Source organism: Ursus americanus, chromosome 1 (assembly GCF_024610735.1).
Source record: "Ursus americanus isolate L20-20 chromosome 1, mUrsAme1.1.p, whole genome shotgun sequence".
Lineage (NCBI taxonomy): Eukaryota > Metazoa > Chordata > Mammalia > Carnivora > Ursidae > Ursus > Ursus americanus.
This window is the reverse complement of record NC_142127.1, coordinates 97,116,261-97,142,438: the sequence shown is the minus strand read 5'-3', so window position 1 is coordinate 97,142,438 and position 26,178 is coordinate 97,116,261. Positions and strand designations below refer to the sequence as shown.

General features: G+C 37.2%; 1 protein-coding gene across 2 annotated transcripts in view; it reads left to right on the top strand.

The window, feature by feature from the left end:
• Window positions 1–26,178, top strand: part of SPHKAP (SPHK1 interactor, AKAP domain containing) — a 168,352-nt gene that overhangs the window by 16,901 nt on the left and 125,273 nt on the right. For both annotated transcript variants that reach the window (XM_087864117.1, XM_045775316.2), the window contains exon 2: window positions 20,895–21,000. In XM_087864117.1, the coding sequence (XP_087720243.1) occupies window positions 20,895–21,000 (106 nt within the window). The remainder of the gene's footprint in view (window positions 1–20,894; window positions 21,001–26,178) is intronic.

Genomic DNA, 26,178 nt, shown 5'->3' with positions numbered 1-26,178 from the left:
TTCTGCTTACAGAGTGGCTATTAGAACTTAACGCATTGTTAGAAAGGAATCTCATTTTGATTGAGCATTTCAGGAAAAATTGAATGCTTGTGTGTTTCTAGAAGATCTTGCCTAAGAAAATGAGAGGCTCAGAGGTAAATCTGAATCAGTGGCCAAAAGGCTTGAGATATATAAAACTATTTATTGATGTTAGCTCTTACATTGGTAATTTTTTTGGTGGGGTAAACTTCATTCATCTACAGTGGAAAAGAATTGAGCCGTTCAGGCAACCCTACAGTACACATCAACAACACTGATATAAGTAAAGCTTCCTTGTGGTTGCTGTTTCACGATCAGGATGTAGCTACATTTGAGACATGCACGTAAGATTCTCTGAGAAATCATAATGTGGACATTGTGACGGTGTCCATAAATATAGTAATCTTATCTCAAAATAGGTGTTGAAGGGGAAAGAAAAACTCTTGTTCTCTTAGTTGGCATATTTTAGCTTAAATCTTTCACAAGGGAAGACCTTTCTAACTGGGATGATCTCCTATCTAGGACACATTCATTTCACTTTGCTGAGAAGCAGTCTAATAAGCTGGATGGTCTGCTGCATTTTCTCCCTGAGCTACAATTAACAGCAGCTCCTAAACTTTGAGCCTTTGTGTTCCCTCTTTGCCCGTGCGGCATAGGTGTTCGATTGCCTGTTTCCAACTATAATTTGCCATTAAGTATTAAATCACAGGATTTGTCTCAGAAATATGTTTATTGTATTTTGAACACTTTGGAAATAAGACAGTGAATGTTTCAAGGCACCAAGCAGCCTGAAAGTCTCCTTACATAATCTCCCTCACTGGATTTGCTCACTGGTTTCAGTTCACTTTTCTCAGTGTCATCTAATGAGGCTACAGCATCAACCTGCTGTGACAATGGTTATATTGTCCTAATAATGATGAAACACGTTCATCCGCTAAGCCTCAGTAAAATTCTGTGCTCCGTGTCCCCTAGAAAGGATGAAATGTGACTTCCAAGAACAAGTCAAGGTGTCTTGAATCATGGGTATTTGGAAATCTACGGAGTTATACAATCTGAAATGCATATTTATATGCACTTTATGGTCTTTTTATTGAGTGACCTTTTAGGTTGCTATGATTCGTATGTGACATAACACTTGAGGTTCTCATTAATAATAGTCGCATATAGATTCTAACTATTTAATAATCTGTGTTCTGATTGCTCTATTCTCATGTCTACATTTAGAAAACAAAGGATTCTTACCCTTGTCAAATTTTATCTCAGAAATAGGTACCACTGAATGAGAGACAAGAGTATTCATTGTTAACCTTCCAACAGAGATGCTGATCCCAACTCTAGACCTTGATTTCTCCCCCCAAAAGCAGAAGGATTGGGCAAAATTAGCTTTAAAGATGAAATAAGAAAATCGTGCCAGTTAAACTTCAATAATTGAGATTAACCCAGGTGAAAAAAATACATACAGTTGAACAGTTTGATAATGCCTCATGGTATCTGGTAGAGGCATTTGTGATTAGAAATATGATTTACACAAAAAAGGAAGAATGTTGCTATACCATTAAAAAAATGCTTTCTTAGGTGGGTTAAATAATAAACCTTATAAATGGAGAGTTGACTTAAAAATAATTTATCTATAAATTGTGCAAAGATATAATTTAGCCAGTAATATCAATTATTCCCATTTATGAAGGGTTGCCCAAATTAAAATTTCATTATTTTTAACTAAAATTTTCCTCTCAAATATAAAAACTTAGAGGAATCTCTAAGCTCCTTTGGTTCACATACTTTTCTCATGAAGTGGAAAGTCCAGATGTATTTTTCTCTTGCAAGCTCGATGTTTTCAAGCATTATAGCTTAGGACTTAATATGATGATTTGCATTTTGTCTGTCTTTTTATTAGTTCATTCACTTATTTTTTTTAGTTGAGTGAACTCAAGAGAAAAGAGAAAGTAGATGTATGATTCTCTCCTTCATCTCTGCATCTCATTCTAAAACCTGATCATTTTAAAGTTGCTTTTTTAAAAAATTAAACCAGAATGGAGTCATAGAAAAATTGATCATTCTACCTGTCTCTCTAATGTATTGGATCTTGCTACTCAACTTCCATTAGGGTAAAAAATGCCTTATGGAGAAAGCAATTGAGATCTGGCAGGGAGGTAGCCTGCATCTTATCTGAATTCTGTATGTGAGCCACTTACCTAAGCTTTTTCTACAAAATGAAATCTATAAACACAACAACGACATATAGTTATAATGAATTTATAACACAAAAATGTAAGACACACTGATTATCAATAAATTCAGATATTGTGTTTTCTATGCCTTGGCATTTTGATATATTGTGTAGAGGTAAACTTGCTTTAAAGTATGTCTGCTTTTCAAGAAAAAGATTGTATGCTGTATTTACCTATATATGAAGACCATATTTTTCAAACTTTTCAACACTTACCCTGCCAAGTATGTGTTTTTGAAGTACAGTTCTATAAATGATTTGAAATCAGGTCCATCTTGAAAAATGTAAGTCACTTTAGCTATATATTAATCTTCATAAAAAATGAAGATGGTTTTATTTAACTTCTAAGGGGTGACATATAATAAGCATTGTTATCATTGTTGTTTCTGTTTTTGCTATAGTGTGCTGCTATTGCATGAAATGTCCGAATGACTAGATATCTTTAGGTCACTTAATTATCTACTTCCTTTTCCATCCCACTGCTTCTAATTCTTCATCAAAAGATTTTCAAGAAATGGGTCAATCATTTTTAACCCACATTTTTCTTATCTTTGGAACCCGTTGGTACTGTTTTCCTCTCTCTGTGTGTCCTTCCCCACACCATCACATAACTTTGAAAGGCCAATGAGCTTTAATTCCAGGAATATAACAAAGTTATTCATCAATCCCCTTGCTGAAAATGACTGAATTTATAATAAAACATTTTAAAATATACTGAAAGAATTGAAGGGTTGATATGATAATAAGAAATTATTAGCTGAATATCAATAGGGCATCAGAGAAAAACAAAATTTTAAAGGAGCTAGAAAAAAGATACATTACCTTTAAAAACTAACAGATTGACAGCTGATATCACAAAAACAACAATGGGAATCCAAAGGTTATGAGGAGAGATCTTCACAGTATGAAGGAAATAATTGTCAGTTTATAATTCTATGCTTTTTTGTTGTTGTTGCAAGAATAAATAAAGATATTTTCTCACAGATAAAAACTGGGAGTGTTACTAAAGAAAATTATAAAAGATTTTAGACATATCAGTGATTACATTAAAAGTAAATGGACTAAATGCTCCAGAGAAAATGCACAGATGATCATTTGGATTTTGCAAAATCAAAGAAAGTAACACATATTTAAAACATAAAATACTAAAAAGATGGAAAAAAATAAACAATTCAATAGCTAACCAAAGAGAACTGATGTTGCTTTATCAGACAAAATAACCTTTAAAACAGAAGAGCATTGCGAGAAGTATGTCACTACATGATGAAAAGGTTTGAATAATCAGCAAGGCATACCTACATTTTAAGTTTGTATTCATATAAAAAGGTATCCTTAAAATTAAAACAAAAAATGGACAGAAATATAAAAAGAATTTATCCAAAAAATATCAGTATGAACTTAGAAGATTTATTATAACCAACTTAATGCACATGCCTAGAGTATGATAACTCAAACCTGCAGATGACATATAACATTTACAGAAATTGGCCACATAACTGGATTATAAAGCAATTCTTAGTACTGCAGATCAGTGTTATGCACACCACGGTACAAGTAAAATGTAATTCTACTGTAAGTCAGTAACGAAAAGATAAATTGAAATTTTCCATATAAATAGAAATAAAATCAACAAAATTATAATGAAAATTAGAAAGTCTTTGAATTGAAGGATAATGAATATACCACATTTTGAACTTATGGAATGCAGGTAAAGCCATCATAAGAGAAAAATTTATGTCCTTAAAGACATACATTAAAAAAAGACTTATCCAAAAGAAAAGAGAAAGGACCCAGATTATTAAAATTATGAATGAAAAAGGAGAGGTCATGACGAGCACCTTTGAAATTGGAAGGATTATTAGAAATTTTTATCAACAGCTATATGCCAATAAACTAAGCAATCTGGAAGAGATGGAATCCTTCCTGGAAACCTATAAACTACCAAGATTGAAACCAGAAGAAATTGATTCCTTAAACAGGCCAATTAATTATGAAGAAATTGAGTCAGTGATAAACAACCTTCCAAATAACAAAACTCCAGGCCCGGACGGTTTTCCTGGGGAATTCTACCAAACATTCAAAGAAGAAATAATACCTATTCTCCTAAAGCTATTTCAAAAAAATAGAAACAGAAGGAAAGCTACCAAACTCATTCTATGAGGCCAATATTACCTTAATCCCCAAACCAGGCAAAGACCCCCTCAAAAAGGAGAATTACAGACCGATTTCCCTAATGAATATGGACGCCAAAATCCTCAACAAGATACTTGCTAATAGAATCCAACAGTACATTAAAAGGATTATCCATCACGATCAAGTGGGATTCATACCTGGGATGCAAGCGTGGTTCAATATTTGCAAATCAATCAGCGTGATACATCATATCAACAAGAAAAGACTCAGGAACCATATGATCCTCTCAATCGATGCCGAAAAAGCATTTGACAAAATACAGCATCCTTTCCTAATTAAAACCCTTCAGAGTGTAGGAATAGAAGGTACATTTCTCAATCTCATAAAAGCCATCTATGAAAAGCCTACTGCAAATATTATTCTCAATGGGGAAAAGCTGGAAGCCTTTCCCTTAAGATCAGGAACTCGACAAGGATGCCCACTCTCACCACTATTATTCAACATAGTACTAGAAGTCCTTGCAACAGCAATCAGACGACAAAAAGGGATCAAAGGTATTCAAATTGGCAAAGAAGAAGTCAAAATGTCTCTCTTTGCAGATGACATGATACTCTATATGGAAAACCCAAAAGAAGCCACTCCCAAACTATTAGAAGTTATAGAGCAATTCAGTAACGTGGCGGGATACAAAATCAATGCTCAGAAATCAGTTGCATTTCTATACACGAATAACTAGACCGAAGAAAGAGAAATTAGGGAATCCATCCCATTTACTATAGCACCAAAAACCATACGTTACCTTGGAATTAACTTAACCAGAGACGTAAAGGACCTATATTCTAGAAACTATAAATCACTCTTGAAAGACATTGAGGAAGACATAAAAAGATGGAAAGATATTCCATGCTCATGGATCAGAAGAATTAACATAGTTAAAATGTCCATGCTACCCAGAGCAATCTACACTTTCAATGCTATCCCGATCAAAATACCGAGGACATTTTTCAAAGAACTGGAACAAACAGTCCTTAAATTTGTATGGAAACAGAAAAGGCCCCGAATCTCCAAGGAACTGTTGAAAAGGAAAAACAAAGCTGGGGGCATCACAATGCCGGATTTCGAGCTGTACTACAAAGCTGTGATCACAAAGACAGCATGGTACTGGCACGAAAACAGACACATAGACCAATGGAACAGAATAGAGAGCCCAGAAATGGACCCTTGGCTCTTTGGGCAACTAATATTTGATAAAGCAGGAAAAAACATCCGATGGGAAAAAGACAGTCTCTTCAATAAATGGTGCTGGGAAAATTGGACAGCTACATGCAAGAGAATGAAACTTGACCACTCTCTCACACCATACACAAAAATAAACTCCAAATGGATGAAAGACCTCGAATCCATCAAAATTCTAGAGGAGAACATAGGCAACAAACTCTACGACATCGGCCAAAGCAACCTTTTTCATGACACATCCCCAAAGGCAAGAGAAACAAAAGATAAAATGAATTTATGGGACTTCATCAAGATTAAAAGTTTCTGCACAGCCAAGGAAACAGTCAGAAAAACTAAGAGGCAGCCCACGGAATGGGAGAATATATTTGCAAATGACACTACAGATAAAGGACTGGTATCCAAGATCTACAAAGAACTTCTCAAACTCAATACATGAGAAACAAATAAACAAATCAAAAAATGGGCAGAAGATATGAACAGACACTTTTCCAATGAAGACATACAAATGGCTAACAGACACATGAAAAAATGTTCAAAATCATTAACCATCAAGGAAATTCAAATCAAAACCACACTGAGATACCACCTTACGCCAGTTAGAATGGCAAAAATAGACAAGGCAAGAAACAACAATTGTTGGAGAGGATGTGGAGAAAGGGGATCCCTCCTCCATTGTTGGTGGGAATGCAAGTTGGTACAGCCGCTCTGGAAAACAGTGTGGAGGTCCCTTCAAAAGTTAAAAATTGAGCTACCCTATGATCCAGCCATTGCACTACTGGGTATTTACCCCAAAGATACAGACGTAGTGAAGAGAAGGGCCATATGCACCCCAATGTTCATAGCAGCAATGTCCACAATAGCTAAATTGTGGAAGGAGCCGAGATGCCCTTCAACAGATGACTGGATTAAGAAGTTGTGGTCCATATATACAATGGAATATTACTCAGCTATCAGAAAGAACGAGTTCTCAACATTTGCTACAACATGGACGGCACTGGAGGAGATAATGCTAAGTGAAATAAGTCAAGCAGAGAAAGACAACTATCATATGATTTCTCTCATCTATGGAACATAAGAACTAGGATGATCGGTAGGGGAAGAAAGGGATAAAGAAAGGGGGGGTAATCAGAAGGGGGAATGAAACATGAGAGACTATGGACTATGAGAAACAAACTGAGGATTTCAGAGGGGAGCGGGGTGGGGGAATGGGATAGACCGGTGATGGGTAGTAAGGAGGGCACGTATTGCATGGTGCACTGGGTATTATACACAACTAATGAATCATCGAGCCTTACATCGGAAACCGGGGATGTACTGTATGGTGACTAACATAATATAATAAAAAATCATTAAAATAAAAAAAAAAAAAGGAAAGCCTAAAGATGATAGTGAATATTGATCTCCTGAGATTTCAAAAAAGAAGCAACAAAATAACCTCAAAGAAAGTAAATAATAATGAGATTAGAAATTATATGATCGAAAGTAAACATAGACTGTAAAGGATAGACAAATCAAAAGATGGTTCTTTGAAAAAGCAAAAATCCCTGACACATTTGATTTAAAAAGGCAATAGGTGAAGCACAAAAAAGCAATGTAGGAATGACCAAAAAGAAAAAAAAAGGAACATTATTATAGATACTTATAAACAAAATTATAGTAATAGTATAAAACATCATGTCAGTATATATAGATATATATATACACATATGTAATATATATATATATGTACACACACAACTTGGATTAAAAGGGCAATTTTAAATAAAAATCGTTACCAAAGTAACTGAAGAAGGAATAGGAACCATGATATACATTAGAAATACTGATTCCGTCGTTAAAACCCTGCCAACAGGAGAGCTCCACTCCCAGACAGCCTCACTGGAATAGTTAATTCCTGTAGCACCAGAACGCTTCCAGCAAATAGAAGAAGAAAAATACTCTAAATCTCTTTTATGAAGCTGGCATAACCTTGATACCAATCTGACAAGGGAAGAAAGGAAATACAGTCAATCTCATTCACCATCACAGAGGGAAAAAGTTCCCAACAAAAATCTTAGCAAGCTAGGTCCCACAACATATAAAAAGGATAATGCATTTGTCATCAAATTGAGTTGATCTCAGGAATTCAAGACTGATTTAATATTATAAATCAATTATAATTCATCTAATTAACCATCTAAAGGAAGAGAACAATGTGGTTATAAACGTGAAAAGACATTTGGTAAAATGCAACATCCTTTTATGATTAATAGGATAAAGACACTAGAAAAATATAAATAGACAAGAACTTCCTTAATAAAAACCGACACATAATACACAGTGGTGTAACTTTAAGGATTTTTGCATTGCTGTATTCAACATTTCACTGAAGAGCCTAGCCAACACAGAAAGACAATAATGAGAAACAAAAAGTAAAGGGTATGACAAAGAGGAAACCAAAAGTCTTGGCGTCTGCAGTTTATTTGATCGTGTGTGCAGAAAACACAAAATATCTGCAGATAAATTATTAGAATTAGTAAATGAGTTTAGCATGTTTGCTGAGTATAAATCAAAGCACACACATAAAGTACATTTTTTCATATGAAACACAACAAAAAGTGAGATTTAGAAAGGAAATTTATATGCTATAAATAAATATGAATTTTTTAGGACTAAGTCTAAAGAAAGCAGACAGGACTTTTCCAGAGAAAGTTATAACCTGTAGTGAATGGCATAGGCTGGAGGTCTTCTTATATGAACACAGACGGTGCTGTGCCCCAGGCCCCCACACCAGGAATGTCCTGCTTTCGTAGCTCTGATATTTTACTACCATAGTCTTCTCTGGCATCTTTATCTGCACAATAAAATTTCTTGAATTCTAATCATGTACTGCTAACTACTGAATTATGGGGATGCAAAGATAATTTCATTGTCTCCTTATTCACCTTTGCTTTTATAAATATAATCTATAAGATATAGAGATAGTACTGTTTTTTCATAGTTAATAGTGACTTTCTAGCTTTTGAGATTTGAGGTAATACACTGTTGATTTGAATTTTTTTAAAAAAGGACGAGATCATACCTACAGGTAAGCATTGTATAGAAACTTGATTACAAGGCATTCAATTTCCATAAAAATCTGGTGCCCTGCTCTTCTCTTAATAGTAATCTTAATATTAAATGATTAAACTTTAGCACAAAATGCTCCTCAACTCTAGATACCCACAAACTAGGTTAGAAGGATCTGAAATTCTTACCTACAAGATGTGGATTACCTTTCGATGCATCAAAGATGTGAAGCCCAATCACACATCCAGCCCATTACCCAAAACAGAGGCTATCTGAAAATATGCGTGCAAGGTTCAAACACTTGTCTGAGGTTTTCTGTTTGGTTTTTAATTGTTACAACCTCATCATCTAGCTACTTTTATCCTTTTTAAGGACAGCCTGCTTGACTGTGCCTTTCTCCTTGAATGACACTAAAACTTCTGTTTCTTTTTTCCCCATCCTGCTCCTCTCCTGCCTCCTCTCCAAATCTGCTGGTGTTTGTAACTCCTTTATTGGGGGTGTGGTCCTCTCCATCAGCCATGTGGGTAGTTGAACCAAACTCACCTACCAGCTTCTCTGCTGCCTTGTCCACCAGGAGACACTCCCAGGAATCCAGGTGGGTTGTGGGGCGTGGGGTCCAGGGGATGTATGCAGCCAAGTCATAACCAGACCCTCCTCTTTCATTCCATTATCCCATGGGCCCCCGGGGTTCCCAACTCTCAGATTTTGACCCTGACTGCAGGCTTTCTGGTTTGCAACACTATTTCTGTCAAGCTCCAAACTGCAGTGCATGTTATCTTTTTCTTATGATCAAATTTTACCCACTCTGTGTCCCATCCTTCTGGAGTCCTGCTACCTCTTTTCATTTAAATTGACTCTAAGGCATTTGCAGGGACTCCAGTATCAAGATTTGCTAGGTGGCAGAAATTTTTAGTTAGGTGGGGCTTTCCTCATCCCTGAAATCACAAAAGGGGGTTGTTTCTTTATTCCACATTCATGGAGACCTGGAGCTGGCCGTACGTTTGGCTGAAGCCCGTCTCTTTCCTTGGGACTGGGCATCCAGCCCGGGGCAGCAGCCAGAGACATCCCGTCTTGAGAACCCTCACCCCTTGTCTCCAGTCCTCTTCTCTGGGCCCAAAGGTCCCCATAAAATGGGAACATCCAAAAGAAAAACAGTTCTTAAGAAAGTTAGCGTGTGGCAAAAGCAAGTGGTGCTACGTGAAGACAGCCGGGCACCTGGGAAAGAGCACCGACCCAGGGTCTAGTTCATCTAGGTTTGCGTCTTGAACTGTGCCACTTAATTGTGTGACTCCGAGCAAATTCTAAGCCTCTGAGTCTTAGTCTTATGAAGATAATAGCCTAACAGCCCCTCCCCTATCTGGATGCTGTGAGGCTATGAAGTGACAAAGATAAAGGTCCTGTCATGAAGACTGGGGTAGAGTGAATGTCAGTCAAGTGTCCCTGCTACTATTGGCTGAGATTTTCTCCCGTCAATAGCAGCAAACCATGAAAAGTAACTAGTATTGGTCCCATTTGACAGATGAAGAAACTGAGGCTCAGGGAGATTAAGTAACTTTCCTAAGGTCAAATTAGTAAAAGTGGCACTTGGGACCCAAATTCAGGTCTTCTGACTTCCACCATGCACTCAAATTTTCACTAGATCACATGACATAAGAAATTTTTCAGTTTTGGCATGTTTATATTAACTGCCAGTCTTCTCATCTGGCATATTTGTTTAATGTGTGGCTGTTGTCACATCTCTTCATTTATTGTGGTGCTCTCGAATATTGCAATTATAATTTATATGAATTTCATCTTGGCAAAAACCATGACATTTCCTTTCTGATTTATATGGATTATTTCTAGTTATCTGATAGTTTCACTAACATTTGTATTTCACGATTGTAGACCATCACAGACAAAAGCATGGAGTGAGAACTGAGAGCCTGTCTTTACTTTTATCTGACAAAGACAGACTGATAAGATTTTAAGTGGTGCCGTTTGCTGACTCTCCCGTGTTTACTGAGCACTGACTGTTTGTCAGGTGTTGTGCTGAGCATTTTGTGAGGTTCAGTAGTGAATTAGATGTTCTTTCTCACTTCAAGAACTAAGTAACAAATTTGGAAAGAAACTCTAGCAATTTTAATTGAACATGAGCTAGACTGTAGAACCCATCTTCATTCGGTATAAAATACATATGTGCCTTAAAATGGAAAGTGATACATTTTGAATTGATAGGTGAAGATCTGTTTCCTGAATTGTGATTTCTACAGGTATCCTGTATCATGAAAAACCAACAAAGATCTCTGCATTTGTGGAGTTTATGGCCTGTGGCAGGGGTGGGGTGGCAGGGAGGAGAGACATATACAAATAATAAACAGTAAATAAATACATTCCGTGGACTATTAGAAGATGATACTGATACTGAGAAAAACAGAGCAGGATAGGAGAGCTCGGGAGCCAGGGATAGGGAGGTCTGGGTGGCAATTATAAACAGGATGGTCAGGGGAAGCCGCAACCAGAAGAGACCTTTGAGGAAGACCTGAAAGAGGGATAAAGGGAAGTGTGCAGATCTCCAGGAAAAGAACATTCTAGGCTAGGGAAGACACTAAGACAGCAGCACAAGTGAAGGGAGACGGGGAGAGCGTAGAGGACACGAGGTCCTAGAGGGGACAGGGAGTCCAGGCATTAGGGCCTTTTTAGTCCATGGCAATGACTTACCGCTTTCCTGGAAGTGAACTGCATTCATACTGTGAAGTTTTGAGCACAGAAATGACCTTGAATAGCATCTTGTGTTCAACCGTGTTCATTTAACAGAGCAACATTTTCCTGCACTATTTTTCTTGGGGGGGGAGGGGAGAAGAGACATGATCTTAATATCTGCATACTAAATCCATCAGTGTATTTATTGGCGAACATATTATTTATTCTCAGCTTTCTTAATAATATTGAGTTGAACATCTCAGTACGTACTTTATCTTGCTATCTGTGCTCTAGAATAGATTCCTATAAAGGGCATTCCCGAGTGACAGGTGTGCATGGGTAAAAATATTGAAAAGCATGTGCAAATTGTTTTCCTTAGCAGTCATGTCAATTTATATACTCCCAGAAGCAACGTGCATTATATCACACATTTTTTTAAAGATATTATTTATCTGAGAGAAAGAGAGCACAGGGGAAGAGGGGCAGGGATGGAGGGAGAGGGAGAAACAGACTCTCTGCTGGGCAGGGAGCCTGACATGTGGTTTGCTGGCTTGCAGCAGGGCTCAATCCCAGGACCCCAAGATCATGACTTGAGCCGAAGGCAGATGTTTAACTGACTGCGCCACCCAGATACCCCTTCATATAACTGAATTTAAATATAAATGTCCAGGGGCGCCTGGGTGGCACAGTCGGTTAAGCGCTCGCCTTTGGCTCAGGTCATGATCCCGGGATCTTGGGATAGATTCCCATGTCAGGCTCCCTGCTCAGTACAGAGTTTGCTTCTTGTTCTTTCTCTCCCCTCCCCCGCTCCTGCTTGCTCTTTTGTTCTCTCTCACTGTCTCAAATTAAAAAAAAAAAAATCTATCTATCTATCATCTCCAGCATGCATAGTTGAATCCAGATCCCACCCCTCTAGTAACGGTTCTTTATTTCTGTTTCATGATGTGATGTTTGTGATAACTGAGGCAGGGCTCCATGGAAGCCTAACTCCCAGTATCTTGAGAAAAAAGGTTTTCGCAAGCAAATGAAGCAGGCAAACAGAAACACAGGGGGAAATATAAAAATACCTTAGAAAAATTACTCTTATGCATTTATTAAGGTAATCTTATTAAATTTTTTTTCAACTAAAGTAGCATTTTGGCAATACAGCTACTTTTCCCTAGAAACACTTTCAAATCAGATTTTCACCAATGTCTGATTAGTCTTTTGTAAGCTTCGTGACTTTGCTTCAATTTTCTGGATATTTTCCCATGTTGGTAGATGCAAAACTGTGCCTGAATGGGTCACATCTTTGTACAGTTTTAGACTACTTGAATGAATTCTGTGTTTTCTTGGATTTAAAAAAGCCTTAATTATTCTTCATTTTATAATTTTGTGAAAATAGTCAAGAGTCAGCATAAGTATGAAAATCTTTATTGTATATATTTTCAAAACCTAGGTCTGAGAACAGAAAAGAGAAATGTCACTGTAAGGAGTATTTGTGCATTTATTCAAAAGGTCTGCATATGTTATATTTAATTTAATATCAAAAATGTACTGAGGGGTGTCTGGATGGTGCAGTTGGTTAAGCCTCTGACTCCTAGTTTCAGCTCAGGTCGTGATCTCAGGGTTGTGAGATCGAGCCCTGTATCGGGCTCCATACTCAGTGGGGAGTTTGCTTAAGACTCTTTCCCTCTCCCTCTGCCCCTCCCTGCTGTGTTCATTCTCTCTCTCTCTCTCAAATAAATAAATAAATAAATAAATAAATTTTTAAAAAGTACTGAAAATCCAATAGGGAAACTCTTAAGAATAAATTAACTTACAGGGTTTAATGTGATATCATTTCTCAATTTAATATTGAGTGCTCACCCTATGCCAACATTACATTACTGGTTTACAAGAATAATCCTATTTAACCACCACAACAGTTTCGTGGCAAAGCTTCTATTATAATCTACATTTTTACAGATGAGGAAACCAAGGCTTAGAAAGGTTTCAGTAACAGGTCCAATTCTTTTCTCTTTTTTCTTTCTTGTTTTTTTTTAGAGAGGGAGCAGGTGTGTGGGAGGGGCAGAGAGAATCTTAAGCAGGCTCTATGCCCACAGCAGAGCCTGACGCAGGGCTCAATGTCGCAATCCTGTGATCACGATCTGCGCTGAAATCAAGAGTCAGACACTCAACTGACAGCCATCCAGGCACTCTTCCAATTCTACCCAGGTAATAAGTGGTAGAGTGGAAACCTGAATTTGGGTTTCTCAAATACCAAAGCATTGGGCTGTGGCTGCATTAGAACTCCTTTGGATGTCATGGTCATAGAAGGAAAGGATTGGATGGAATATGAGAGATTACAGTGGAAAAAAACATGACAGAGTGCTAAGAGAAGCAGGTGAAATCGCAAATCAATTATTTACAAGTAATATAACCTTGGATCCTATTATGTTAGCCTCTAATCCTGATTTCTCATCTATAAAAGGGGTATAATTAAAAGACTCAGTAAAATATTTCTTAGAGCTCTAAGCACCCACTATTCATTAAATGATAATAATTGTTGTTAAAAGTAACATAGAGAAGATTTTATACAGCATTTGGCCAGGTGGTTTGGTGGAAGAACAGAAATCCTTGGGAGCTGAGGAGGTTACTGTAATGTATTCTGAATGTATCTGAAAAGTCTAGATGCAGCAGAATGGAGTGACATACATAAAGTGTTTTGACCATGGAAACACTTAAGACTTTTTTTTTAGAAACAAATCATGTAGGGATAAATACTTAAATAGGAAGCATCTAATAGTCTTCATGGATAAATACATATTCATGCAACACTAACTTAGCAACAGCGATGTGTACTTTTTGCTTTACATTAAAATAGTCTTTTTGCAAACACCATTTGCAGGATGTTTCTCTTGCAAAATTTCCCTATAGCCCTCATTAACAAAAAGAAAAAAGGAAGCTAAGCTATCATGCTGTTTTGCCTGATCCTCTTTTCTGAACAAGAAGATATAGTTTTAAAATGATTTCTTGGGGTCTTGGTGGAACTTGAGATTGTGACACAACTTTTTAAAGTCCAAAGCTAATAAACTCCATAGTAGTGATTAAATTCATGAGGACATTACTTGCTATCACCCCTTTTCTTAGAGATAATATATGGATTTACAAAGCACAGCATCTGACATTTAAGATATTGTTCAATATATTTATTTTCATATATATATATATATATATATATATATATATATATATATATATATATACATACCAGTAACACTGTATTCAACAGTCTATGCCTTTTCTTATACAAAGAAGTGGACTGTCTTTTCTATCGTAATCTACTTATTTTTGCACAGTATCTACATATGATGAGGTTTATTTCACTGGGTATATCTGATAGATTTGAGAGTTGCCTGAATGAAAAGTCTCTATTGAGTAATTTTCAATTTAATTTCTCAGGATGAAAGATTTCAGCCCAACTAATACTGAAAATAGAGAAATCACTAGCTGTTGGTGTACAAATTGTATTCCAAATGAATTAACTATGCTAAAATCATGTGTCTTTTTTGTTTATTTTTTTTAAAAGATTTTATTTATTTATTTGAGAGAAAATGTGTGCACAGGTGTGACTGTGGGAGAGAGAGAGAGTGAGTGTGAACATAAGCAGGGGAGAAACAGACTCCCCACTGAGCAGGGAGCCCAACACTGGGCTTGATCTCAACCAGGACTCTGGGATCATGACCTGAGCCAAAGGCAGACACTTAACCGACTGAGCCATCCAGGCACCCTTGTTTGTGGGTTTGTTTTTTTTTTTTTTATTAATCAAAATTAAATTAGAGTGTAGCTAATTTGAAGCCACTATTTTTGCTAAGAATAAGCTACTTGTTTTATGATTAATAATGAATAAGCTGTTTATATTCTGCTTATTATCATTTGTTAGTACCCAAACTTAGGTCTGCAACAACAGTTTCACTGATTTGAGGACAAAATGATAGTAAAGTGTGTCAACTATCTTTTCTTAAAAGGAAATATTCTTCATTCGTAAATAACCTATCATAGTTTCTTGTTACATTGTTAAAATGTTCTTTCTCTGAAGCATTATGGTAAAAGGAGAGGTACAGATTTTTTTTTTTTTAAATTTCTAATTGGGAATAAAAGGATGGCCACTTTATAATCTTATTGCTGTTTTTATTGTTATTTCACTGGCCCAGGAGATGGGAAACTCTGGAATTCACCATTCTATAGTTACTCAGTTGCCTTTAAATATTGAAACAGGACATTTAACAGTGTTCCTAAACATTTTCAAAATTTGGATAGTTGTTTCTTCTGATAAGCTTACTGAAGTCTTACAGAATTAATAAGGACCATTCATGTCTTTCAGCCACTGATTGAACTGGTGACATATTTAATTTGTATGGATGGCATGATAAGAAAATCATGCTCTGATGTCTCCAACCTAGGAAAGAAAAACATGAGTATAGAAGCAGGAAAAAAAAAGAAAAAAAAGAAAAGAAAAGAAAGAAAAGTAAAAGAAAAAAGGGACTTCATACCTAGGACATAAAACCAGAGAAGGAGCAGAAGAGTATAAGAGCACACATTGTAAACAAAAACTTTTTCACCAAACACTTGCTGAAAATGCAAGTCAGATTTTTATTTGAGTTACTGCAGTAGGGGAGAAAGACATCAGTATAGAATACTGAGCTCAACTCCACATAAAACAGGGACAAATAGGGACTTATATCCAATAGGCAGACTGTGGGGGTCAGTGTACTAAGTGGAAATACCAAAGGTAGGGGGATCCTTGCTAAAATGGCCTAACAAGTATTCTTGCTAAAGGCCAACCAAGGACATATCTATCAAGGGTGGGGGATGAGGACAGATGTCAAGGGTGGAGAGATTCTTGCTACACTGACTTACCAGGATTCTTTGCTAAAAATGGCTCAGTGGGTCAAGGGCAGGGCTGCAGTTCAAGGTCAAGATCTAATTGAAAAGACACTTGGGGGAGCCTGACGGAAGTTTGGTCAAGGAGAGAGCCTTTGTCAATAGACTGGGCAGAAGGTGAAGGTAATGTTCAATGATTTATTAGTTGTGTATATCACCAGTGGTCATCACATCATGTGCCCTTCTTAATGCCCATCATTGAACACTACACCAAAAACTAATGATGTACTATATGTTGGCTAATTGAATTTAAATACAGAGGAAAAAATTTAAAAATTAAAAAAAAAAAAGAAGATGAAGGTAAGAGAAACAAATATCATGTGATTTTAAAAGCAAATCGGTTTTTGAAAGACTAACCTAAACCTCTGAGCTTCATGGAACAAGTTAATCCCTTGGGCTGAGAGTAAAATAAGGACATTGACTTGAGTACACTTTCAATATGAATCACGTGGAGTTGTGTTTTAAAGTCCTCTAAATTCTTAGTGGTGGCATGTCATTAAATTGAATTTAATGAGACTATCCCAATTCCTTTTTAACGATCTCTTCTGAAAGATGCGAGCCTTTATTTCTTCTCCAGTGTTGAGATGAAAGGCTTTAGTATAAAGCTCAAGAGTAAATATCCTTAATAGGATAGAGATAATCAAAGGAATGCTAATTACTACATTTTACTGCAAACATTCTATAAGTGGGCAGGAGAAAAGAACAAATCTTACCTTTTAGAATCTGCTAAATTTATTTTAACTTTACACTTTGTTTTCTTGACATTTGAACAACAATAGCAGCAGGATCCCTTTTCATTAGAACTATCCTGGGAAACTCTTTAAATGATGTCCTCGGATGTGGCTTATCTCACCATCTGTCACCACTACAGAAAATTTAGCGTAAAATTTAGCGTTGAATTCAAACACTCTTTTGTGCCTAATCTTTTGATGTCCACCAGGATGTTCAGAAAGATAAGAACAAACAACATTAATAAGTACTAATTCAGCACCCACCGCTGCCTGGCTCTGGTCTCCGTCCTAACAGGCCTGGGTTCTTTCAATATTTTCAGACAAATATTATAAAATTATGTGCCATTTGACAAATGCTGTAACAGGACATGGTACAGGATGCTATTGGAACACACAAGAAGGGTTCCTTCCCACTTCCTGGGTTACGGTAAGTTTGGGAATATGGGGAGTGGTAGGAGTGTGAGTGTTTTTGTGTTTGCATGAGGCATTGCAGATACATTGGAGAGGAGTAGTGACCTCCTTGGGGAGGAGAGAGGTGCAAGAGGTGATTTATAAATGGACACCCAAAAGGTAGAGTAGATATTATTCAGGAGGAAGGAGGGGGCCTGGATGGGTGTTCTTCAAAGAAGAAATGCCATGTGCAAGTATTCAGGGGCAAATGGGAATATGTATCTAATTTAACATGTCAGATAAATGCTTCTCAAATTTTAATGGGCAGGTGAATCCCGCGGGTTGAATGTTAAAATGCAGATTCTGATTTGGTAGTTCTAGGGAGAGACCCGAATTCTTGTAACCAGCTCCTAAGTGATAGCAATGCTATTGGTTCACAGACCAAACTTTGAGTAGCAACATATAGACAACTTGATTTCCAGTAACAGGACACTTCTCTCTCCGGAGAAGTCATTGACAATCCCTAAGCCCTTGTCACTACTGACGGTGACCTGCTTATTCGCTCTGCATGAGACCTTAATGATTGCCCTCTGGTGGTAACTCAGCACCTCACTCACATATGGTATTTTCTGTAAGGGAGCCTACTTCTCTTCCCGTCATATTTTTAAAGTCACTACTTCAAACTCTGCTTTTGTGCCTCCTTTTCCACCTTGATCTGCCTCCTCATTGAAACACATTTAGCAGTTTCAGCATGAAACCAGCCTGAAAGGATGTGCTTAAGAAATGTTGTCAACGTTTGTCAAAATCAAAGAAAACGTCCCAGGGAAGAACTTGTAGACTTCGCCATTAGGAGCAACGTATAAGGCTCTACTGTATCTTGACAGCAGTTCTTTTAATGTCAATTTGTACTCATTTTGATAAATGCAGGAGTCTCATGTTGCTGTCTCTGCCTCATCCTGTAGCAGCCAGTGTTCTGCTTCTCCAGAGACCAAGGACAGCATCTTTGCAAATACGCTAAAAATTCCATCTCCATCCCAAAGGCATGGGGAACAGATTGGGCTGTGTTGTCAAGCCACTTACTGGGAACTCACACCCATGTCATATGGTTTAAAAGAGAAGCCTCTCTACATATAGTTTTGTATATTAGGCATCACGAAATTGATTTATAATGTGTTTCTGGGGACTAGAAGTTGCTTTCGCTTTGAATATTGGTGCAGTGGACCTATGTCTCCTCTGTCAGGTGATGCACTGATTCTACTCCCACTAATGTGAGTCTACTACCTTGTTTAATTCTCACAATAATAAATAAATAAATAAATAAATAAATAAATAAATAAATAAATAAATAATACAGGTGCACATATATATTTAAAATCAGTTTCTGTATTAGTGCTATACAGACTTAGCATTAGGACAAATGGAGTAAAACTTACAGGCAAACAGTACTTTCAAAGTCCTTCCTCATCTTCATTTCCAACTGAGAGCTCACACTCATCTTAAAGGCAGATGGGATTTCATACAAAGGCATATGTGGGTAGACTTGTCGTTTCTTCCTTCCTCCAGACTAACACAGCAGTCCTTACATTTTTTTATGCATGAAAATTACTGTAGCACCTTGTCTACGTACAGTCATATACAACGTGCTTTATGGGGGAAAAGAGGAATTTCTATGGGTGATCTTTTACTTTTTTCTGTGTTCCCATTAACCCTTCCTTGGGACCTAATGAATTCTCCCCAAGGCAGATGTCATTCCCCTCTGGAGCAATCAGAGATTACTGAAGCTCTTTTCCTACCCTGTTTTGTATCAGATCTGTCTCAACCTTACTTCTCAGCCTGCTTCCTTCTCACTCCTAAGGTTGTTAACCCCATAGAGAGAAATGGGAGATGTCCTAACCCTGAAAAGTACCATTTCCTCATGAGCCAAGTTATTGCAGATCCGAGTTAGCTTGGTCTGTGGGCTTACCTTTCACATAGAAGTGGTTTGGAACCTACCAATGATAAATGTTTGGCATTTGGATAAGAGCCAAACTGCCCTAAGGCCAGGAAAGCAGAGTGGTATCTGCAGTTGGGTGTGAGGTATAGTCACACCTAAGTGGCAGCTAAAAAATTATAGGCCCCACGTTGTGAGACATCTGTAAAAATAGGGCTTGGGCTCCCCATGATATTTTGCAAGTGATTTTTAGTGCTGGACAGGGCCATAGATTTTACTCCCAACGTTCATTTATAAATAAAGAGACAGATCCAGAGAGGCTAGGCCACAGAGTAGCTAGGGATCTGGACACAAGCACCAGCCTCCTTTCCTGTTTCTTTCCACTGCCTTTTCCCAGTTAAGCAAAGATTAACATGAGTGCTCTCTTTTCACTTAAATTAAGCTCATTCTAGTCTTCAAGGTGGCAGTTACTCAGAAAATAATATATGAAAATTTGAAATAAAAATAAAACAGATTTTCCTTGAATTACTCTGTGTAATTTTTAACTGAATATGTGATCTGTTATATACACCATCAGCAGTCATTAAAAAAAAGCCATTCATAGTAATTAATGATGGAAATGCTAACAGACTACATTTATGTATTTCTGACTTACGTATAATTGCAATGTAATGAAAACTGACTAATTTAGAACTTAAAGCATGAGGATTATATATTAGTTGGAAATGCATTGTTTAACTGATCTTTTATTTGCTGTTTCTTTTAAGAGAAAATTTTTAAATGTTGACTTGATAATTACATAAAGTTTTATTAGATCTTATTACAAAAAATGTCTTTTGAGGAGTTGTACATATTCTTCGTGGTCAAGAACAACAAAAATAAAATGTGTGACTTCAGATACTCACGCATTTTTTTTTAATTCCTAATTTTCACGTTTTCGGAAGAGAAATATTTAGAAATCCATAGATCCAGAGGGCTTTTTGTATTTCAATTGGACTGAATTCAAAATCTCCCGTCATATCATGAAAAGCAGGATTGGTAATGATTTCAATTAGACATGGGGGAAGGAAGAGAAGTCTAGAATTTTGGAGGCAGAGAAGTTAAGGTAATGCCTCCAGCCACAGAGATCTAAAGAGATGACGTGCCTTTTTCTGAAGCCCGCATTCTTTTCATGGTACTGCCCTGCCTCCTGATTAAAATTATGTTTTGTCACGCCTTTCAAGAAATAAGATGAATATTTTTACATTTTTAATTCCGAGCAGAATTAATGTGGCAAACAAAAAGCATTATTTGGGTTTTACAACTGCTTGCTTAAGAAAAACTAGCAGGGCTGGAAGTCCGGCAGAGGCACTGTGTCCACATAAGCAGGGCGGGAAGTCACCGGATTGCAGTTTCTCATTCCCAAGAGAAGTGCTCACAGTGGCTCCACCTATTAACGGAGTGAAGCCCCAGAAATGTCAGGGTCAGCGGGGTTTGCAGTGTTCCGTGCAATCTGAGAAGGGGGCGTTGGATACACCACATGGTGTTTCTTCTGTCCTAAATATGGAGATGACTCACTCGTGTGTTCTCCTTTGCGTTTGGGCCGCGACAGCAATTTGGAGTCACCGCTGATGTACGAGGTGTCTGCGCCGCGGGAGGGGAGCGCCGGCGGCAGCGGGAGAGGCGGCGTGGGGAGCTCCATCACAGCCTGCAAGAAGGTAACCTTGCCTACCACGCTCTCTTCTCCCCGATTGTACTTGAACACTAGTGTAGTTTGACTCTCCAAGTACTTTTTCTAAAGCAGAAAACAGCAGCAACACCACCACCACCAAAGAAGAGCATGGCCCAGTTTGCTCGCCTGGTGAACCTCTGGTGTCCCTAAAAACTTAATTCATGAAAACGATCAGAAAACGCAAGCAGTTCTGATAGGTATGGCTTGAAAATTATAAGCCTGACCCGTGGGACCATCAAACCTTCCACCTCTTCTCTTTGCAAACTTGGCCATGGGTAACAGCTTCTCCCTGCCTCTCTTTTCAGAGAAATCCTCCCAGGTTTTGAGCGGCTCACCTTATTCTAGGAAGCACTTAGGTCTGCATCCTAGAAACACTCAGGGCTGTTCTCCTTCTGATACTTTCTTAAAGAGAAGGGTGTGCTTGGTTTATTTTATTATGAGAAGCGGAATTACATTTCCTAGAATATTACTGAGTTTAGAACTAAGAAACAAACCTTGCTTTAACGCACTTGCTGAAAGTTGTCATTTGAACAACATAAATTCATCTGCTTCATTTTTCGAGTCAACCCAACCTAAGGCCCAGAAACTTAAAGCAAAACATCCGATTTCCCACGTAAAGCTTTTGTTACTATTTGCTGTGGAATTCCAGAGGAAGATGTGTTTCTTCCCATCCAACCTTAGAAGATACCACACTGGTATCTAATTATTTCATGAATTGTTTAAAAAAGGCTAAATTATAAAAAATAGTCATAGGTGCAAATCAAGACAAATTCTATTAATAAACCTGTCGTGTAGTGTATATGTATATATAATTTATGTATACATAATGTACATTATGTATGCATATGTGTATTGATTGATTACTGCACCCAGTTAAGCAGCCTTATTTATCATCTGCTTGTGTGGTGTTTATATCATTTTCAAGAACCAAAGAAAATGACACAGACATATTTGTGTTAGACAACATATATGGATTATATCGAAAAGTAGCATTAAACATAATTTTACAAAGTATTTGTATGCATATATTCATAACCGAATATAAACATAAACTGATCTAATCAGTGAAAGGCTCTAATTTTCATGTGTTATATGATCTATTATTCATTCTCCTCTTATACAATTCTTGTAGAAGAGTCAGTGCTATAAATTTCCATTTTTAATGCAGAAAACTGAGGTACTGTAATTCAAAATGATTTTGAGTTACTTCTATAAGAGCTAAAACTGCAGGTCTTCAAGCCTTGGGGTATGTCCTGTTCAACTGTGCAACTCCAAATTACAGTCTGGACCAGATGCTCTGCATTTCCCAAAGCTAAATGATTTTTCATTTATTCTAATTTTTAAATAACTTGATTTCTATTGATTAAAGTCCATGTGCTATTTAAATTAAGGATTGAAACCAGACTGCCTGAATTTGACACCCAGTTCGATCATTACTAGTTGTGTTATCTCAAGCAAATTATCTTACCTCTTCATGCCTCGATTTGCTTGTTTGAAAAAGGAAGGTGACAGGTGGGGATCAGTGAGCTATTAGATGTGAAATGTTTAGAATGGTGCCTGGCATAACGTAAGCACTCAGAAGAAAGACTATGAGTAACATTATTCTACAGAATAATTTTTCAATAAGTACACGGTACCAGAAAATAATTCGATACATGCATCACCATGCTGAGAGAGTTAGTAGTTTATGCTCTGTTACCTCGGCTACATTTTTTTTTTCTGGGAAAAGAAGTCATCATATTCATTTCTGTTAGTAGGTTGAACCATGTGAAATTTTCCTCCTTACAGATTAAAAATGATCAATTATAGGCAATTTCATATGGTATAAATACATTCAAAATTCTGTTAGATCTTGGGGAGAGATACAAGAATACAATATAGTCTGGTTTGGGAGATAATGCTGGTTTCTCATGTGAAAAGTCAAGTATAATTCATAAGTTAAATAATTACGTGAGATAACTATACAGTAATATCTGAATATAGTATCAATTATGGGAAAAATGAGTATTGTGAGCATTTATAACGAAGAACAGAGAGAGACTCTGGACCTGAAACAGACAACAGTCTTCAGAAAGAGAATTGGATCTTAATTTGGGCTTTGAAGTATGATCAAGATTTGAATGAGTGAATTAGGTTGATTACCAAACTAATTTAGGAAGGGCTGCTACAAATTAATGCAGGAGAAGTTAACACCTTTGTGTCCTGGAGCATCTCTCTAATGTTCAGAGTGCATTCCTTTCATTTTAAATGTTCTCTTTAAATGGTATATACCATGTGAGCTCTACATGTTTTTCTTCCCTTCAGAAGAGTAGCTCACTATTGTTTTCTGTTTTATATCTGGAACGTAGGCCCTCGATAACAAGACATTGAATATTGAATGAGTTCATGCTTTTATTTCATTATTATATATTACTGCAAACTGACTTAAGTGAACATTGATCAGTTTGAAAAGCAAATCTTGTTAATCACAGACAATGACAAGTGAGAATCTATAAATGCACATACAATGTGTATTCAAAGAGACAAAAAGACAAGGAGAGCTCTATCTTAGTAATAGCAAGGCTGTCCAGCTGAATCACCATGGTTCGCAGTCAATCAACCTTCAATAAGAGTACCATGGATAATTGAAATCTATTGGTAATTCCCCAAACTGATTTTATGTAATAGTCTCATCTTCTTCCCCATCAAACCTTCTTATCAGAACTGACGTATTGCTAAATTAAGTGGTGGAAGAAATAAAACAAGGGTCTGGAAGATAATGCACTAGTTGGATAATCAGCCTCTGAAAAATTGCAAATTGACTGAATTTCTCTCCTGTGTGTCACAGTGAATCTCCAAGGGTTTCAGGAATCTTATGCATGTGCAATTGCTTCAGTTCCTTTTTGCTGCTGGGGAAGTATAGTTGCTGGGAGCCACAGCTGTGAAAAAGCCATGGCATTAGAAAAAGATTGAGGTGGACTTATTTGAAGAAGGAACTCCTTAAGGGACTCCCTTTCCCCAGAGCTAAGATGACCATACCACCAGTCGTAGGTTAATTATATTATCCTCACGTTTTGTGAATAGACCCCCTTTTGCTCTCAGAAGTGCCCTGGTATGCATATAATAAATTATATGGTTATATAACCAGCTCGAGCTTCAGAATGATCCTTTTTCTTTCTTCTTCCATTCCTCTAAATGCTAGGAAAGTTATCAGATAAATTCTCTCTGAGGTAGTAGTGATTGTGGAAGTTAATATAGTTGTGACAAGTAAAACCTGTTTTTACTTAACTACTACTATTGCTGAACCAGTACTATCACTCCCTCCCTTAATTTACACTGATCATTGAACCTATTGGACCCGGACTTGAGTTCAGAATCCGACTCCCCTTGAAGCTCCAAGCAGACACTATCAATCCATCCAAGTTGCAATGTGAGCTATACTCTTTGTCACCATAACTGACTGAGCTCTGAACTCGGGGAGAGTCTTAAGGTGTGCAGTGTGATGCTCCAAAATCATGTGTTTAAAATGCTGGAATTTCAAAATATTGCAGGAAAAAAATAGGAGAGAAAGAGTAGCTGGTGGCGAGTGGAGCCCTCTGTGGTACCTCTTGAATGATGTTACCCCTTCTCATAGGACCGATCCTTCTTATAAGACAAATACAATCACTATTGTTAAACTGGATCATAGGGATTTTCCATTAAATGAGTTAAATAATTATAAATGTTATCATTTTATATGTTAGACACTAAATGAAAAAAACCTTTATATTCTCTTTATAATAAATCAAAATCTGTTATCTCTAAGAGGCAGTAGGATGCCACATGACAAAGCTGTACTTGGAATCCGAAGATCTGAGTTAGAGCCCAGATTTCTCTTTTACTGTGTGATCTTAGGCCAGTGACATAACTTCTCTGACTCAGATGTCTTAGGGTTGGTGTGACGTTTATATGCAAAAAAGTTTGGGTAAGTTCTTTCTTTCTTTTTTTTTTTTTAAGATACGTTTATTTGAGAAAGAGAGAGTGAGCAGAGCATGTGTGTGATTGTGGGGGAGATGTAGAGGGAGAGGGAGAGAGAGAATCTTCCAGCAGACTCCCTACTGAGTGCAGAGCCCAACGTAGTGCTCAAACTCTTGACCCATGACACGAGATCATAACCTGAGCCGAAACCAAGAGTCAGATGCTGAACCAGGTGAGCCACCCAGGCGCCCTGCTTTGTGTAAATTCTTAGCACATACAGTTGATGTTCCATAAATATGAGCTGATTCCAAATGAATAATCTTTACACAGGGTAAAATTTATTTAAATAGAATTTAAAAACTAATCTGAGGTAGCGTGCACTGTCCCCTCATTATGTTGAATCTCGGTTAAATTTTCTTCTACTTTGAAAGCATTATACTCGATGTCACATTTCCACGGTAGCTGGACATTTTCAATCTTTGCTTCACTTCATGGGACTGAAGATCTGCACTTTAGGATATAGTGGAATCAAGTCTCTGAATAGGATTCATGTGACGGAAGAATTGTTGGGCAAAAATCAACACCCCAAATATCCTTCTCTTTTTATGTCATGTTAATTAAATCCACATTAAACCTGGACTTACCAAAGGCAGCAGAGTGAAAAGACTTCAGTTTCCCAGAGGTAGAGTTTGATCTTAATATGATATCTGATCATCTCTTTGAAGCTTCAAAAGCATTCTTTCCCATGACTGGCCTCCTTTAAATTGAGTTAAATTTGTTGTCAACAGTGGCACAGAAACCTCTGAAGAGTTGTCAGAAGGGATATCCCAGGATGCCTCGTCTTATCCTGTAAAATACACTTTCATCTAAGCTCATATCATCTTGATGGCATGTAATTAACAAAAACAATTCAATTAATGTGTGCAAGCATAGACATATAAATTGGGAGGCTTTCTCAGGATCTGATCTATATCTCCAAAGACATTTTTATTAGTCAGAATTGTATTGCTCTGGGCCAAACACCTCATCAGTACTTCCAGGAGGCACGTGATAGAAAATAGCTGTAATAGTCTGTGCTTCTAGAAGTCGATTCCTTACAGGAAGGAAGGACTTTAAAAAATGTAAATATATAATTAAATTAAAAACAAAATCAGCATAATTGGGCATATTCACCTTTCTACAGAAAGAAGATACTAGGCTTTTCACCCTGGAGTATGCAGCACTCACA